This window comes from Camelus dromedarius, chromosome 3 (genome assembly GCF_036321535.1).
Source record: "Camelus dromedarius isolate mCamDro1 chromosome 3, mCamDro1.pat, whole genome shotgun sequence".
NCBI lineage: Eukaryota > Metazoa > Chordata > Mammalia > Artiodactyla > Camelidae > Camelus > Camelus dromedarius.
The window spans coordinates 34,870,734-34,888,243 of record NC_087438.1 but is presented as its reverse complement, the minus strand read 5'-3'; the positions used below and the strand labels follow the sequence as shown (position 1 = coordinate 34,888,243).

The 17,510-nt window shown below is 42.4% G+C and overlaps 1 protein-coding gene across 2 annotated transcripts in view; it reads left to right on the top strand.

The window, feature by feature from the left end:
- ARL15 (ADP ribosylation factor like GTPase 15) overlaps positions 1–17,510 on the top strand; it is a 379,383-nt gene that overhangs the window by 122,211 nt on the left and 239,662 nt on the right. For both annotated transcript variants that reach the window (XM_064480591.1, XM_010977777.3), the window contains exon 2: positions 13,505–13,649. In XM_064480591.1, coding sequence (XP_064336661.1) covers positions 13,505–13,649 — 145 coding nt within the window. The remainder of the gene's footprint in view (positions 1–13,504; positions 13,650–17,510) is intronic.

The window sequence follows — 17,510 nt, the reverse complement described above, 5'->3', positions numbered from 1 at the left end:
GGTGCCCCCAAACACACATTAGGATACTTCTCTCTTGAAACACTCTCCTAGTCAGGCAGAAGTCTTAGGTTAACCAGATCTGTTAATTAACATGCTTGTGTCAAATCAAAGATTATCACCCTATTTAGTGCTATGCTCTCCTTAATCTTCCATCAGTCTTTGAAAGTTTGAAATACCTGCCCTTAACCTAAATTGGATGTGATTTAGAGAATATCTCTTGCCCTATTTGATCAAATTTTATTTGATATCAATTTTTTTTATTATCTCCTTTATTCTCTTCTCACTTCTTTTAATGAAGGACCAGATGTGGCTTATAACACAAACATGTAATAAGGCATAAGTGATACGGGGTTTAACATTGTATAATGAATCTTTTTAAAATTCTGTATCTTTTATCCTTTGAAGGTGGGGAGAGATTTGCAAATCATAAGAAATTGTAAATTATGACAACATGAATAAGATTGAAGAGAAAGCTGTGGTTTTTTATTGTATAGATGCTTTGAAAGTCATGCATGTTAAGAAAATCTCAAGACCTTTTTTTATTCTTTACCCTATGCCATAGCCCTCAGATTGTGTGACAGTGAGGTCTTATTTTAATATATGCAGAATTTGTTTCCACTGAAATTCTTTGTGTCAGGTTTTTACATAACAGAGAATACTTCCAATTTTCTGGTGACATCTTATTCCCCTTGTATGGTTCCCAAATGAGCCCTGCTTCTCGCAAATACATTTTATATACTCTTTGGTGATGAATATTTTATCTCTGGCAATGCTGTCTCTAATTTGTCCATGAACAATTCCCTTGAGGACCTTCATATCCACTATTATTGTAATTATAAAATCGATTCTAATGCTCAATTCAAAGAGTCATGAGTATATGCCTTTTCTTCCTTATGGAGAGCCACGGCAGGGATAGTCTGTTCAACTGGGGTCATAATTCCTTGGATGAATGTCATAAAATATTTCCACAGATGTGCAAAATAAATATGACATAATATCCCTTTTTAAAATATATGCCTTTTAAAAAATCCTTTCTCTCCACCCCCATCCCCCCTACTGTGTTTTGGGGGTTTTTTGTTTGTTTTTGTCTTGTTTTTTGTTTTGTTTTGTTTTTGTTTGTTTGTCTTTTTAGCATGCTGGTTTACGGAAGGCTTCATATTTTATTCTTTTGGGAAAGCTGAATTTGTCAGCCAAAGACTATGATTTTTGTTATTTTTTATTTTTTGTTAACCATAAATAGGATTGCTCTGGTTTTTTGGTTTTGGTTTTGGTTTTTCACATGTTCCTGATGAGTAGTTTGTTGTTGTAACAGTTGCTTCATAATTACGGTGTGATTTGCAAATTAGAAAAGAGAGACTTAAAGGATTATATACATTATTTAGATAAACATGTGGAAAACCAGAATGGTCTGATTTAAAAAAAAAAAAAAAAAAAAAAAGCCCAGTCATACACCCTTAGGGAGTTTATATCTGTTTCTAGAGACAAGCAATAGCCCAGGCTACCTGATTGAGTTTTTGTTTTTAATTAACAAAAGCTAGGTGCTTCATACCCCTCCACATATGTCCTGCCCCATTTCCCTCCTACAAGATGTTAAAGTTGAAAAGAAAGCAAGAATATGCAAGTTTGGACATAGGAGCCATCAGGCATCAGCTTCCTACACAGACACAGCCAGCTCCCATCTTCTTACATATAGTAATTTATCAGTAGAAGTATGGAAAGAAGGAAGAGAATGCACGTAGAATAGGAGAGTTGAGCATTAAATAATAGTACACAGGTGGGACACTGAGAGGGTAAAACATTTTGCTCAGGAAATCTAGGCTTAGATTTTTCTACTAGGTTTCATCTTGCCCTCTGCCCAAGACCCTGGCATATTCCATCAGAATAAGTCCATCAGATTGGAAGACCAACAAATATTGTTCTCTTTTAGGTCTTTAAATAGAAATAATAGAGAAGCCTACTGTCTGTTGGGCCAAAGGACAAAATGTATAGTTGATACTGTTTTGGGTTGCCCTGCAAGTGAATACCTATTCAGGGGCAAATTCCACAAGTTTGGAGTCAGGGCTCTCTTTCATTGCTGAAGGGGAGGGAGGGCAGCAATTTCTTAAATCCCTGGCAGACAGGGCCCCAGCATGAAACCACAACTTGGCCAATTGGATGCTCCAGCTCGGTGATCAGTGGTACCAGGTTGGAGTTGTCGGAGGTTGTGATGCTGCAGTGGAGTTCAGTAGAGGATGCCAGGCAGTTCGTACAAGTAGTGACTCCTGTACTGATGGTTGCTGCAGTGTCACTGTGGGCTGCCTTGATTCTTGCAGTTTTTTAGTCTTCTTGTCTGTCCTGTGAATTATCAGTATCCTTCTAATAAATCACTTTTCTGCTATTTGGGACCAGAACCTTGTCTTGTACAAAAGAAAAAAAGAGGATGCCCATTTTGGAAAAAAACATTTATGATTTTCAAGTATTATGTTCCTGGTACTTGGAGAACTTTTTTGATGGGAAGTGTGTTCTTGGAAAAATAAAAATGGTTGATGTTGTTGAGACTTCATTGTAGTAAGACCTCAGTTAAATGTCAGGCCCATGGGATTCCTCCTAGTGTCTTCACCGACCTGCAATATGTTACCTGTTCCATCTATGTAATATATATACCAACATAATTTAATGCATTTGTGCCTGTATTAGTTCCAGGGAATCAGATTAAGCAAATAGTAAAAAACATTTGTGATATAATTAAGTCCGTATGCTACTTGTAATCTTTTGAGGGAACAGAAGATTATTTTTGTTGGTATTTCATTTTTGATCAGTGCTTTGTGGCTAAAAGAAATCCTCTGATATCTCATAGATGACCCCAAGTTAGAACTGCCTTAATCTGTGTATTCAACCTTTGCTTGTGAAGTTTGACAGTATTTGAAAGTGCCTCCGTAATAAAACACACCTTTAAATAACTCTCTCAGATTAATTTCAGCTTTTAAAGTGAGAAGATGGCTTGAACTACCACCGCTGCCAGCTCAGCTGTGGATCTGAAATATCCAGCTGTGCCCTCTCTGCCTCTCTCATCACCAGCAGCAGACTTTGCAATCAGAATCTGTCTGACACGTGTGTTGATGTGTGAGGCGAGATAGCATCTAGTTCACTGTATTGGCCCTTCAGCGCTAGACCATAGTAAACATTTGTCTTTGTCAGCAGTTAGAGCAACATGATCTGAGGATGCGCAGGGATTACAGACTCCCCTTCTCCCCCCACCGTTATGCTTTTGTCTAGGTCTGCATAGACAGGGCAGGAGATTCATAATCAAAGAGAATTGATTGTTGGGATAGACCAGGCATGTTTAAAAGCTGTGTCTCCTCTCAGGGGAAGAAAACAAATCCAATGATGGTCCCACTATACATCATATTATGATCTATTTAATAGATCTTATTACAGCAGACCAAAAGGACGGTCTGTGTGTGGTTAGCCACCGTTGGTATTTGCCATATCCTATCAGATCTTTGACCAAAGGGACAATAAAATAGATCCAAACCCTGAGTTATCTTTCATTGTCCACCGTGAGAAGACTACTGATTTGTGGTCACAAAAAAATCAGTTTTCTTTAGGAAAAACACTATTCTAAGTGAAAAAATCTGTTAATAATCATGGTGAAAACAGTACTTACTGATAATTGAATACTATTCTGAGCACTTGATATGGACTACCGCATTTAGTACTCCCAACTATCCTATGAGATGATCCTTGTTTTCTAGACTAGGAAACAGATATTGGTGATGTAACTTCTTCAGATTGCAGTAGGGCTGGATTTTAAGCTTGTCTGACCATGCACTTAATCAAAGCCATGTACTTAATCCCTGGGGAGCTCACCCTACCATGTGGTGGATGCTGTGTCAGACACTCAGTTTCAAAAGTCAGGTCAGAAATGGAGCCTGCATTCAGGTGCTCCAAGTCCAGTGAGGGAAGATGGACTGTAAATCAGCTTTACTCGACAGCATGATGAGTGTTATGACGGTGGAACAGAAAAGGTGCTACGGAAGTTTGAAGGAGGTCATCTAAATCAGATGGAGGGTCACAGAAGTCTTCCTGGAAGAAATGGTCTTTGAGCTGTATTTGGAAGGATGACTAGGAGCCAGCCAGAGGGAGATAGTGGAGAATGATGGATAGGCAGAGGGTCAGCCCCTTTGATGACATGAGACCTGAAGGAGACCAGATCAGGAACTGCACATGGGTCTGTGTGTTTGGCTTGAGGGCCATGTATGTGGTGGGAAAATAAAAATTAAAGACAGAATAATTATAAATATTATATATTGTAATTATATTTATAAACTTTAAATATGGTTACTTTAAGTTTCACATGTTGAACCCTGGTTTAGGTGTTTTACAAACATTATGAACATTACCTCGTATAATCCCTCTAACAACCATGAGAGGCCAGAAGTGAAAGCAAAGGCTAGATCGTAAAGAACCTATCTGCTTAGATGAAGAGTTTGGACTTTATCCTGACAGCTATGGGTGGCCATGAAAAGATTTTAAATCATGAGAATGACTTGATGTGTTTGAGGAAGATCATGATTAACATTTTGGAGACTGGAGTTGGATAAGACCCAAGATAAGGACACCATTAGGAGAACAGACGGTGTGTTTTCCAGGAGATAGTGGTGATGCGCTGAGTGGAGGCTTCAGGGTTGGAGAGGAACAGGGAGACAGTAGAGACCAAGTTGGGCAGATTTACAGGAATTGGTCACTGAGAGGATATATAGGACTGAGCTCCATCTTCACAGAGCCTAAAGATTGTTAAGTGAAGAATGCTCTGTTGTCCCAAAATACGGAATGGGATTTCTACTGTTAGGGTCTAAAGAAAAACGACTTTAGTTTGATGTGTTTTCCTCTTAATCGTTCCAAGGTTCCCCATCTCCAATTCCAAAAGCACCAAGAGCAGAGAAAATATGCTTCGTTGGGATCTTTCCTGGGAGGTTTTTCGATGATCTGTAAACCCTCTTGAAGATCTACCAGGGGAGTTTAGCTCTTTTTAAATGTTTCGGTTCCCCAACTTTTCCTAAGCATATGAAACATAGAAAAAATACCATTGGTAAGGAATAGTAAAAGCATCTGTGTATTTTTATGCCCTACTTTCCATGTAGAAACATTCTATTCAGAAAGTGACCAAAAAAAGAGGTTCAGTACAAAATGTGTTCAGCTCTTTCACTTTCAACCAAGTTTGTGTTTTTTTTGCTCTTTAAGGGAAAAAAATATGGTCTGAAACTGACCCAGGTGAAGCCCTGATTTGGATATGTTTATGGATATGCATTTAGCTCAGTTCTCATTACAGACAGTCATGCCTGGGGAATTTGCTGCTAATTTTATTGGATAATTCTGTTGTTATAAAAATTAGATATTCCATCTAGCCATTATAAGAGAAAAATTACAACTTAAAAATAAGGAAGACATTTATTTTCTACTTAGCTTCCTTTTTGAGTTTCTTTGCTTTTATTTTAAAAAACAAAAAAACCTTAGCCCCCTGATCTGTTTCCAATGTGAAAAGACCTGAAATTTTGGATTGCTGAAATATAGGAGAATCTTGAATTAGAGACTCTTTCAAAGTAATTCCTAACTTTTAAAACCCCACTTTTGGATCATGTGGAAATATGCATAGCAGGACTCGTGAATGCCACTGATCAGGATGACTGATGCACAGACTGGGAGCCACGTGGGCCCCTGGTCTGGTTCAGCGCCGCGGCACTCTCTTCCATTCACAGTCTCAGATGTCTGCCCCTCTGCAAAGCCGTGAGGCCAATGTCTGTAGCTGCTAAGCATGAAATCCCCTGCTTCTGTTTGTTTCTTTTGTTGCCACGAGTTAATAGGGACAGAGACAGGAGACAGCCCAGAACAAAGCAGAAATAATGGAGTATTTCACCCCAAAAAGGAATGTGGATTGAGAAATACAAAGGGTAAGGCAAAGACAGACTTAGTATCCTGAGGCAGTGTGATGTATTGGCCAGAAGCCTCAGCTCTGGGACAGTTCTGGGCCAAAGCCTTCATCTGGGAGCTCGGAGCAACCTGCATGGCCGAAAGATTTGACCCATCTTCTGTAAAAACGATTGTTTTTCCCACTAGGGTCTTAAAGGGCCACAGGATTTTTCACCTTGAAAAGTGGATTGCTTTTGTTTACCTGGAGAAGTCATCTGCTGGGAGCTGCCTATGATCCAGGGCCTCCTCACAGCACTCTGTCATCCTGCTGATTGTATCTGTCGCTCTAGGTGCCATTTTGAATTTGTATTCTTTTCACTTCTTTACAAGAACTGCTAGGTATGCCAAGACATCAGAGCATTTTTGAAATTCGGTTTTCTTCTTGCAGTTGGAAGGAAAAGATTACCTAAGAGCTTGCATGTTCACATAGACCATCTCCTTCACGTGGATTTCCAGTTTATTCTTGTATTTCTCCCACACTCTTCCTCAACACATTTTATTTTGTTTAGTACTTGTTTGTTTAGTTACTTTACTGAAGTATAATATACACACACCCATTTTAAAGGGGGAACATTTGAAGACTACTCCTTCAGAGATTTTTTCCTTCCTTATTTCCCATGCTTAGAATCAGAAATCTCTGCAGCTCGTGTGGGCTTCTCTTTATAGACAAGCTTTTTCCTTTCCAGAGGACAAAAATGGAAGACATTTCTCACAAACAGTGGGAAAGAGAAGCCTGTAGCACTTCAATATCCCCTTGCCTTCCATCCCAGCCAGACCCCCTCCTCTTTCCCTGATCCCTAAGTCAGCCTTGAAGGAACTCAGTTTCTGTCACTCTCATGGGAGAAAGATGCAGCTCATCCGCTTGGAAGGAAAGGTGCTTCAGCCATAAACCGGACTGTACAGGCCAGGATACAACACCAAGATTTGCATCCTCCCCTTCCGCAGCCAGGCTGTGTCCAGTTACACAGGCAGGCTTATTAAAGCACTGCTCCCACCCCCTCGAGACAAGACCCCACTTCTGATGCTCCAGTCCCCGACTCTAGATGTGGCCGTCCTGAGGCTGAGAGGACATAGGTGAGACTCTGGAGCCGCACAGCCCTGGTTGGAGCCCCAGCTCTGTCCCTTACTACACAGGATGCTCCTAACGTTGCCTCTCTGTGATACACCCTCAGATGTTAGAGGCTTTTCATTCCTTGAGTAAATGACTGGATCCAGAGTGCCAGAGTTCAAACCCTGGCTTCACTTTTTAAACAAGTCATTTAATTTCTTTGGGTCTCAGTTTCACCATATTTCTTTTCTTTTTTTTTTTTTTTATTTTAAGTAAAGATCTTTTTCTGGGTGGGGGAGGTAACTAGGTTTGTTTGTTTGTTTATTTTTAATGGAGGTACTGGGGATTGAACCCGGGATCTCGTGCATGCTAATAAGCACACACTCTACCGCTGAGCTATACTCTCCCCAGTTTCCCCATCTTAAAATGAGAAGCACATAGTACTTTTCTCATTGGATTGTTCTGGAGAGTAAGTGAACTAACACACAAATCATTTAGATCTTGTACTCAGTGGTACTAACTGCCTTTGGTCTTATTTTTTGCATTAGTAGGAAACCGATTCCTTCGTCATGTCTCTTCCAGAGCTTAAGCAGCTCTTACAAGCCCTATCAACACATTTTGGTTGTATTTTCAAAGACAGACCCATATTTGAACAGTATAGACTTGGAAAATATTTTCTTTTAAATTTTGTAATTTTAGATATTTATACACTTAAAATTTTATTCAGTGAACATGTTTAATGTTAGAAAACATTCTAGAAATTCCTTTTAAAAACTTCTTTTTGTCATTGTGAGAATTGGTGAGGGTCAGAATGTGTAAGTGCCTAGTTTTGGCTTTGAAACCAAACTACCTAAGAAATATGTCCATCTCAAGTTATGGGTTAACTTTCTCTTGCTTTTAGATACCAACTGAGTTTTTGTGTATCTGACAAGTATTTATTGAGCACAGAGACAGGCCCTAGTTAGGGCTCCACGGAAAGACCTGGTCACCTGCCATAGGAAACCTCCAGTTTTTGTTTGGCGAGACCCTGATTTAAATAAGGAGGAGATAGTGTGGTGCTGGGGCAGTGACTGTAGCTGTGGGAAGTCCAGACGCTGACGGGGGAAAATTTTCCAGCCCCTCTACAGAGTTTCAATCAAACTGAAATCATGCACAGAATAAAATCATGTATTCATGATGAAAAACAGAGCATCAATTGAAACAAATGCCATGTCCCCAAAGGCTAGGGATTTAGCGAGACGGGGTGGTAGGAGATAACGGTCAACACAGGGGCCAGTGCCAGAGGGGGAGGATTTCGAGCAAGACTCTGTCTAGACTTGTGAATTGTACCTCAGCTCTGCTGCTCTGCGCTGGTGCCTGGCCACCCTTGGGAGCTGTAAAATTAAACTTTTTGAACCAATAATCAGACCAAGGATGAACATGTCTTGGGGTCATTGTTCATAATTCAATCATCTAATAATAATGCCAGTTAGGAAAGAATACATGGTGGCATAATATTAACTACAGTGCTTGAAGTGTGTGTAAAGGACCAAGCAGTGGAAGAAAGGAATCCATTCTCTCTGAGGAAATTGGAGACTTTCCAGAGGAGATGCCATCCGAGCAGAACTTTGAAAGGAATTTGCCAAGGAGAAAAGAGAGGGAAGAGCCTTTCCTTCTGAGTACAGGGGACCTGGGTGGCACAGAAACGTAAAGTGCTCAGTCTGAGGGACTGGAGAGTGATTTGGAGGGTAGTTGGGGTCATTGAGGTGGAGATGTAGAGAGAAGTGAGATATACTGTAAGTGCTTCATTACTGCTTTACAGCATCGATTTGTGGAGCAGTTATTCACTGATACTGCTGTCTACAGTGCTCTGCCAGACCTACCAGTGTCTGGCACTGTCTCCAGCAGAAATAGGGACATTAAGACAATCTTGCTGCCTTAGTACTAGACTATGAGACTGAAATACAAGTCCTCACTTTACCTTGCAATTTAATCTTTTGCTTACCTTTTCCCCAATACACATGGTCATCCTCCTTCAAGCAGAGATTCCTAAGGTTTTGCTTCTGCTTTTTGGCTAAGCCATCTTTCAGCTAAGGGTTCTACAATTTGTCCAAAGTCTACAACACAGAGTTACTACTGGTGATTCCAGTCTTGGCCCTCTCTCAAATCTTAGCACACCATTCCCTAACACCCACTTTTGATAGAAGCTTATGGATGCATGCTGGGAGAACCCTCCTGTATCCTCAAGTAATGAGAGATACGCTGAGTTCTTTTGGGAAGGAAAGTCATAACGGGCCCCATGTGAAAAGAGCTATGAACTGAAGCAGTCTAGGCAACAGAGACCTTGACCTTGGTGGTCTTTTGCCATCCTCTCCTGGTCCCCATCGTTAGAATGCAGACTCACCCTGTTCTCTATTCCCTGCTGCAGGTGAAGGTTAATGGTTGTGTGTCTTTAGTGTCTTGGGTTGTACTGGAAGGGGCTGGTACATGTGGAGGCTGCTGTGGGCCGAGGGAAGGGAAGTAGCACACAGTCTGGGCTGCATGGTGGGCTGCCAGGCCCTTGCGCAGGAAAGCTAACAATCTTTTAAGATGCCTTAGGAAAATGAACATGCGCCTACCTGTATGGTACCCTTGTCATAGCATTAAGCATTCAGCTGATGCCTTATAACATCCTCCTAAGGAAAGGAGGTGGCTGAGAGTGTTAAAACGTTGCTGGTGAATGGTGGGGAGACTGAAGCATGGGTAGGTTTGTCGGCCTGCACAGAGTTATACAATGCCTCAGTGTCTGGCCTGGGAATGAAGCCTGAGTTTGCCGCTTGCTGTCAGGACAGCCGACGGCATTGTGTTTAGCATTGTACACCAGTGAAAAGGGCTTACTCTTAACAATGCATGAGCTGCTTTAGGAGACAGACACAATGAACTTTGGTACAGTATAGTCTAGAGGCCAAAATGAGTAATTTTAAGTAAATTGACTACGAGATCCGAAGCTTCATTAAGTTTTAAAATGAAAACCAAGTGAAAACTCTGTACAGTTTTTAGGAACTGACTCAAAACAAAATACTTCCCATTTGAAGTAGCAGAGTTTTAAAAGTCTCATTTTGTGGGCTCAAAATCTGGTACTATTCCTGTTAACTGTAGGATTTATTTATTTCAGATACTCAGAGTCTGTGACTTAGGTGATCCTGCCTTATAGTAATTGTCAATCTAACCTTTATGCTTTTTATGTTCTGAAATGTCTTATTGCTGTAGCCTGTGGTTTTGAGGGGAGGGCTTTGCTATATTCAGATTTAGTTTGGATTCTTTCAGAATCATTGAAAATAGCCTGAAATTCAGAAAAGAGATTGAGGGGAGAGGGGAGGTGTCATGTGGTAGGTGTCTTTACCATCTGCATGGTAGGACCTATGAGGCTAGAGATGACGTCACTGGGGAGAAGATAGAGGAGAAAAAAGATGAGAGTGGAGTAGAATGTCACTGCTAAATTGCCTTTTACGTCAGAAGTGTCTTTGGTGACCTAGGATAAAATAACAGGTGATGCAGATATTAGTGGGCTTGGCTGCAGAGTTTTTACACCCTGGATTAAAAAAAAAAAGCATGAAGATGAAATTCTGGAGCTTTTCATCACAAGTATATTGAGTAATATTGCCATCTGAATAATTGAAACTGAATAATCAGTCACCTGCAATTTCATTTTCTATTTAAGATTGACGATAGTCTGAGCCAGGGCATTTGGGATGGTCTCTTTCCAGGAGCTAGTCCAGGGGAATTCTGGCAGAGGAGCTGAGCATGAATGGGGGTATCCAGAGCAGGAACAGGGTCTTTCCTCTCTTCCCAAAACAAAGATCAAAGCAGCCCAGTAAGAGAAACCACTCTGTGAGTGACTAGTGGTGGTGTCTGTCACAGTTGAACTTGGCAGAACCCTCCTTAGTGAAGAGCTACTAGCCAGTCTTTGAAAGAATACACACATACATCTGACTCTCAGAAAAGCTCTCATCATGAGTCCAGGAGACTTGTATCTTTTGTGGGTGAGGAAAAGTTTGCAAAGAGTCAGACAATAATCAGCCAGCCTTCTTACAAATCCCGGATGCGATGGATTGGCATCTAGAAGGCTTTTTATAGTTGTAAGTCATTAACCTTGTAGGAGAGGCAAAATGGTACTCAAGTTAGGCCGAAGAAGAGCAACAAATATGATGGAAGAGTGGGAGGGGCTGCTATATGAAGGCAGACTGAAATAATTAGGACTCCTCAGGCTTGAAAAGACTGAGAAGAAATATGATTAGAGTTTAATAAATCCATGAAGAATGTGTATTAGATGATCATAGAATTTACCAGAAGTAGACAGAGCCTCTTAAAAGACGAGAAAAAGTGAATTTAGGACAAAAAGAAACTCTAGCACACCAAAAAAGTAGGTCCTGCACATCAAAACCGTGCTTTTGGGAACTGGGCTAACTTCTGGCATTGAAGTGAAGTGAAAAAGTCAAGGATTTCTCTTATTTTAACACTATTTTCTTGAATCTTTATAGGGGGAGTGGGTGGCCAGAGAGAGCATGGATCAAGCTTCCTATTAGCCTTTTCGTTTTCTTTTTCTTTTCTTAGATTAAGTTTAAATGTCATTCATTCATCATTCAGCAGTTACTCATTGAGGTTAGATTCTGTGCCATGTTCCCTGTGAAGCACTAAGGATACTGGGATGAAGATGGACAGATAAGGTTCCCACAATCTGGTGATGAATAAGAAACTGTAATAGTCTATGTATGAATTCACAGACTGTGAGAGCTTGACACGAATTGCTAATATACTCTTAGCATAAGAGCAGGCGGCCATGGGGAAGCGATGCTTTAGCTGAGACCTAAAAGCCAATGAGGCGTTCCCGACCTCATTGCCAAGAGTTGGGTTGGGGGAAGAGGGAACAGCATGTGTTGAGTGCCTTGAGGTGCAAGATGGTCAGCGTGACTGTAACTGGAGGTGGGGGAGTGAGAAGGAGAGTGAGAGGGGAGTCATGGGGGATGAGGCTGGAGGGGTGGGTAGAGCGGATCCTGGAGGGCCCTGTAGACCACGATGATCATAATGGCAGCTACGTGGAGAATTGAGGGGGCATCAGTAAGTGGACTGGGACCCATGGGAGGATGTTGGTGTTGTCCAGGTGATGGCAGCCTAGGCTGGAGAGGGGCAGACAGACTCTAGAGCTTTTCAGAGAGTGTATGCACGGGACTTACTGACTAATGTAAGTGTGAGAAGTTGGGGAGAGAAATACTCAAGCTTGATTTATGAGAGTACGACAGCCAATCAAGGCTCAGATTTTACCTGAGTAAGAAGAATTAGCACAGGCTTTCTATAGGTCTCTTCTCTCGTGATCTCCAGATGAGCCAAAAGTCAGTAGGTCTGCCTCCCTCTCTACCTCCCTGCCTCCCTGTCTCCCTCTTTCTCTCTTGAACCTTTCAGGGCCTAAATACTGCAGTCTCTACAAGCTGGCACATGGATGGTTCCTCATAAATGGATGTCAAATAAGTTGAAAGACCAAAACCTACACAAGTGATTCCCTGTCTCCCAGATCCCCTGGTCTTTAACTCTTGCAGAGCAAACAACTGTTCATAGTACTCCGAGGTCAGTGGCCTGAAACAAAATTGAACAAAGATCAAGATGGCGGTGATAATATACAGGAACTCTATTTAATGAATTTCCAAAGTGTTTTATTTTGAAATAATATCAAAGTGTTGTGAGACGAGTGCAAGGACTTGCCTGTAGACTGTACTCAGCTTGTCCAGTCATGAACATTTTACCACATTGGCTTTATCTCACTTCTCACCATGTAGATGTGGTGATGGAGGTAGAGATTTAGAAATGCTCTTAGCCAGTTAATTTCAGGCATCAGGACCATTCCCTTCTAAATACCTTACTTGTCTTTCCTCAGGACGATGATAATTTTTATGCCACCACAGGGCAGTGATTAAATTCAGGAAATTCAACCTTACACAATACTGTCCTTGCAGTCTGTCATATTTAGTCTGTGTTCAGCTGTCTCCTGTCATCCCAGCAACATAGGTTGTGATGTTTTTCCCCATCCAATCCAGGGTTCAATCCAGAAGACGTTGCATTCATTATGTCTCTTGAGTCTTCTTACCCTGGAACTATTCCTCAGTCTTTCTTTGACTTTTAAGACTTGGAGATTTTAGAGGAGAGCAGACCAATTGTCCTGCAGAATCCTCCTCAGAATGGTGGTGTCTAATTTCCTCCTGCTTGGATTTGGGTGGTGTGCTTGGGGCAAGAGAGCCACGTGATGAGTTGGTGCCCCTTGCAATGTCCCCATCACCGTGGGAGGGGAGCTGGGAAGTCTGCATGTGTCTCACTCCTTGGATGTTAACCCTGATCACCTGGGCAAGGCGGTCTGGTTCTCTCCACTCTATAAAGTCCCCTTTCCTCCTTTGAGTGAAGCTGTTATTTAATTGCTTCCCCAAACGTAGTCATTTTGAATGTTACTCAGTTGTGCATGCAGTCTTGTTTGAAAGAGCTGTGTCTCCCCTCTCTTGGCAGTGTTTTCGAGCCCTCTGCTGCAAGGGACCGCCGCCGGCACGCCCAGAGTATGACCTTGTCTGCATAGGCCTCACGGGCTCTGGCAAGACCAGCTTGCTGTCCAAGCTGTGCAGTGAGAGCCCCGACAGCGTCGTGTCGACCACAGGTGGGTACCAGCCCAGGTCCTCGCCCTCGTCTTCGTCGCCCCCGAGACACTTTTGTTTCCTCTGCTGTCAGTGGGATCCCCTCATTTCACTGAAATGCTTCACAGTTTATTATGTGTTTTTAGACCCTCTGATTCTCAACCTAGACATAAGAGAGGCTTTAATAGCATCAAATAGCTGTACCCTCTGTCCTTCTAGTTGGTCGTTTAAGTGCCACTGCATGAGTCAGGCTCAGGAGAATGTTGGTAGAAAGTAACCCTGAAGCCTGGAATTCGAGTACTCTGCCAGAGTGGGTTCATCTCAGGCCCCCTGAGTGTCCTTCTGCCTTGAAGCGTCACCCTGGCCTCCTCCTGTTGGTCACGCGCGCCCTACGTGGTACAGATGATAGAGTCTGAATCTTCTCTCCTCAGCATTTGCATCCGGAGCATGGTGGGTGCAGGGACCGTTGATCAGGTGTACCATGTTATTACCTGAGGTGACTGAAAAAAGTCAGTCTGGGCAGTGGCTCTCAATCAAGGGAGATTTTGCTCCCCTGGGGACACTTGGCCATGTCTGGAGACACTTTGGTCATTACAGCTGGGGGAAGGTGCTACTGACTTCTTTTAGGTGGAGACCAGGGATGCTGCTCAGATCCTGCAGTGCATCTGCCGGGTCCCCACTGTAAGTAATGATCCAGCCCAAAATATCAAAGTGCTCCAGAGAGCTTTTGTCACTCCCCAGCACTTGCTCTTTTTCTTCTGAAAAGTGAAGCAGTAAAGACAAGTGTTAATTAGAGAAAACAATGGAAGAATAATTGTAGGAGATGAAAACCAGAGCTGCTGTGGGATAACCAACAGGGAAGGAGTGGGGGCAAGACAGTGTCTGGGAAAGTTAAAAAGGTTATTGATTCAGCCAGATTTTTTTTGAGCACCTACTATGTGCTAGGTCCAGTGTTAACAACTGGAGATAAGCAGTGATCCCAGCATTCCTGGAGACTCAGTCTATCAGCCACATAGACATTAAGTTCATGTCCAGAAATACATGAAGGAAGAGGAATGATCAGTTTTCCTTGGAAGAGGGAAGGGAAGGATGATGCCCGATGGAGTTTTCTACATTGGATCTTGAGGACAAGCAAGCCTGGCAGACAAGCAGGAGCAAGAGGCTGAGCTGGGAGAAGAAGGGATTTGGGGGCAGAGGGAGAGCTTGTGGCAAGGCAGGGGCTCAGACTGCTACCTCTGGGAACCACACTTCCGTGTGGCTGCAGTGCATAGTCACTAGAATGCCAGGCGTCAAATCACAAGACATAGGCAGTGGCCAAATCTTGGCAATCCTTTTATACCACACTCAAGAACTTGAGCTTTGTCTGTAGATAGTGCAGACATCAGAGTGTTTTAAGGAAGCAGAAACTGTATGATCTAATGCCATTTGGGAAGCATCACACTAGCCATGATGTGGAGGCTGAATTGTGGGACCCACTGTAAGCCATTAACTAAGGCAGTGACGGTGGTGGGCAGGAGGGAGAGAGGAGGGAATAGAATGGATGTTTATTTGAGGGCTAGGATTGACAGAGCTTGGTGGCCAGTTGGGTTTGGAGGGTGAGAAAGAGAAAGAAGCCAAGGGTGATTCAAGACCTGGCTTGGGTGGAGGGTGGATGATGGAACCATTAACTAGGATTTCCTAATAAGAAGGAAGAATATCGATGACCAAGAGCCTTACATCATTTCAGGTCACGTTTTGCCACCAAATAAGTTCTGGGAAACGTGCAGGCTTTGAAAGCTTTCCAGAAGTTAGAATTGTAGGTAAGAAATTGTGTACCTGTGAAGAAACAGAGACTTAGCTTGATTAAAGGATAAGGAAAGAGTTAGGAGTTCACGATGACTTTGGAGACCACAGTGAGGATGAGCAGGGCTCAAGTGTGTCCTGTTGCATGAAGCCGTTTCTAAGTACCGTCCTTTCCCCTGGAGGGAACTGACCACTCCCTGTTCCCCCACTGTGCAGTGTCTGTCTCTCTCCCATTTAGTGCCTGCAACACTGCTGACACGCCTGCCTCCCCAGCCTGGAGTGTAGGCGCCTAAGGGCAGATAGAGCATCTTATTTAGCTTTCTGTATGCAGATCCCGGCACAAGGTTTGGAGGTAGTTAAGATGCTTGTTGAGTGAATAGGCAGACTGCAGTAAATGGAATCGGTGTGTTTTTACATAAAATACCATACCTCTGTGAACCTCATAACAGCCTTATATGGTAGGTAAGATTCTTTTTCCACATTCTGTCTTTAAATCATTTGAGGCTCAAAGGTATGGTGATATGGCTTTGGTCACCCAGCTAGTGACAGAGGTGGGATGGCAGTTCAGGCCTTCAGATGAAGGTGAGTGGTACCCAAGACTTAGGATTTCTGATGGAAGTATTATTTTCTGGTTGCTTGTAAAATTGTGGATGTCTTTTGAGGAATGCATTAGGTTATTATGTAGACTTCATTAACTGAACAATTCTTGTAAAACAAAATAACTTCCCCCAAAAATGTACGAGTAATACAGGTATACATTCTCCACTTACCAGAGGTGTAAGCAAGAAGTAGTATTGCTTGGGCACAGTTTTGAATTACACTGTAGAAAGTTATCTGTAAATAACTTTACAATTTATTATTTGTAAATTACAATATGTTTTTTTTTCCAGTTTTTTAATGTTTCCCTTTTACGGGAACCAGTTGTACCATTTTCTGATGAATTAGATACTAAATTGGCGAACATTTTGAACATTGAGCCTTCTGTGAGTTGTCTTTATTCTGAAACAGGCCCAGTGCCTTTTTGCAGGCCTCTTTGGAGGTCTCAGCCATCAAGAAGTTTACACCTGGGTTAGGATTCTAATGATAAACAGCTTACACTTACTGAACATTTAATATATGCCAGGTGCTGAGACAGAATATGATACATGCTCTACTTGATGGTGTAAAAATGAAAATTTTAAGAGTGATCATTTCTCATCTGGGGGATCAAAGAAGACCTCGTCTGAGTAGGGCCTCGTATGATGGGTAGGAGCTAAGCAGAGACGAATGGGGGGTGGAGAGTAAGGATGGAAAGTGCAGAGTGTGTCTGGAGGAATGTTAGTGATCTTACTGGGTGGGGGCCCACGATGCGGAGGTGTGGGAAGTGTTGTGACCCAAGGCTGGAGACTAGAGAAGCTGTTGGGAGAAACAGTAGTGTGGAGAGCTGATCCAGCAGGAACCATGGGAGTGGGGCATTAGAGGCAGATGTGGTTGATCCCCTAAGAGTGACAGTGATACTGGCAGATAGTGAAGAAATGGAAAGAAATAGGACTTCAGTTTCTAGCCTCGTGATTGAGTGAATTATAAAAAGAGAGGAGAACATGATGGACAGTTTGAAGATAAATGATAATGAGTTCAGTTTGGGACATGCTAATTCTGAGATATTGGCAGGACTTCCAACAATGATCCAAATGCCAAAAGGCATGCTGACTAGAGAGAGTTTGTAGCTAGAGATCTAGATTTGAGAGACAACTGAACTGTGGATTGCTGTGAGATTGTTGAGGGTTGATGGGCAGAGAGGGAGGAAAAGAGTACTAAGCACCAACTATATTTCACTCATTCCTTCAGCATTTATTGAATGCCCGTTACATGACTACCGCTGATACAGTCACTGAGGCTGCATCAGTGAGCAAAGCAAACAAATACCCCTGCCATTTGGAGCTTCCGTTGTAGCATCTGCACTAGATAAGGAATCTAAACCAGTCAGTTGTATACAGGATCATAGAAGTCCAATGGGACCAAGAGCTCAAAAGAACCAGAGTTAAGTAATATAAACCAAAGCCAAAAATCTGAGAGAGGGCCATTGGATGTGTTGACAGTATGGTCATTAATGATCAAAAGTG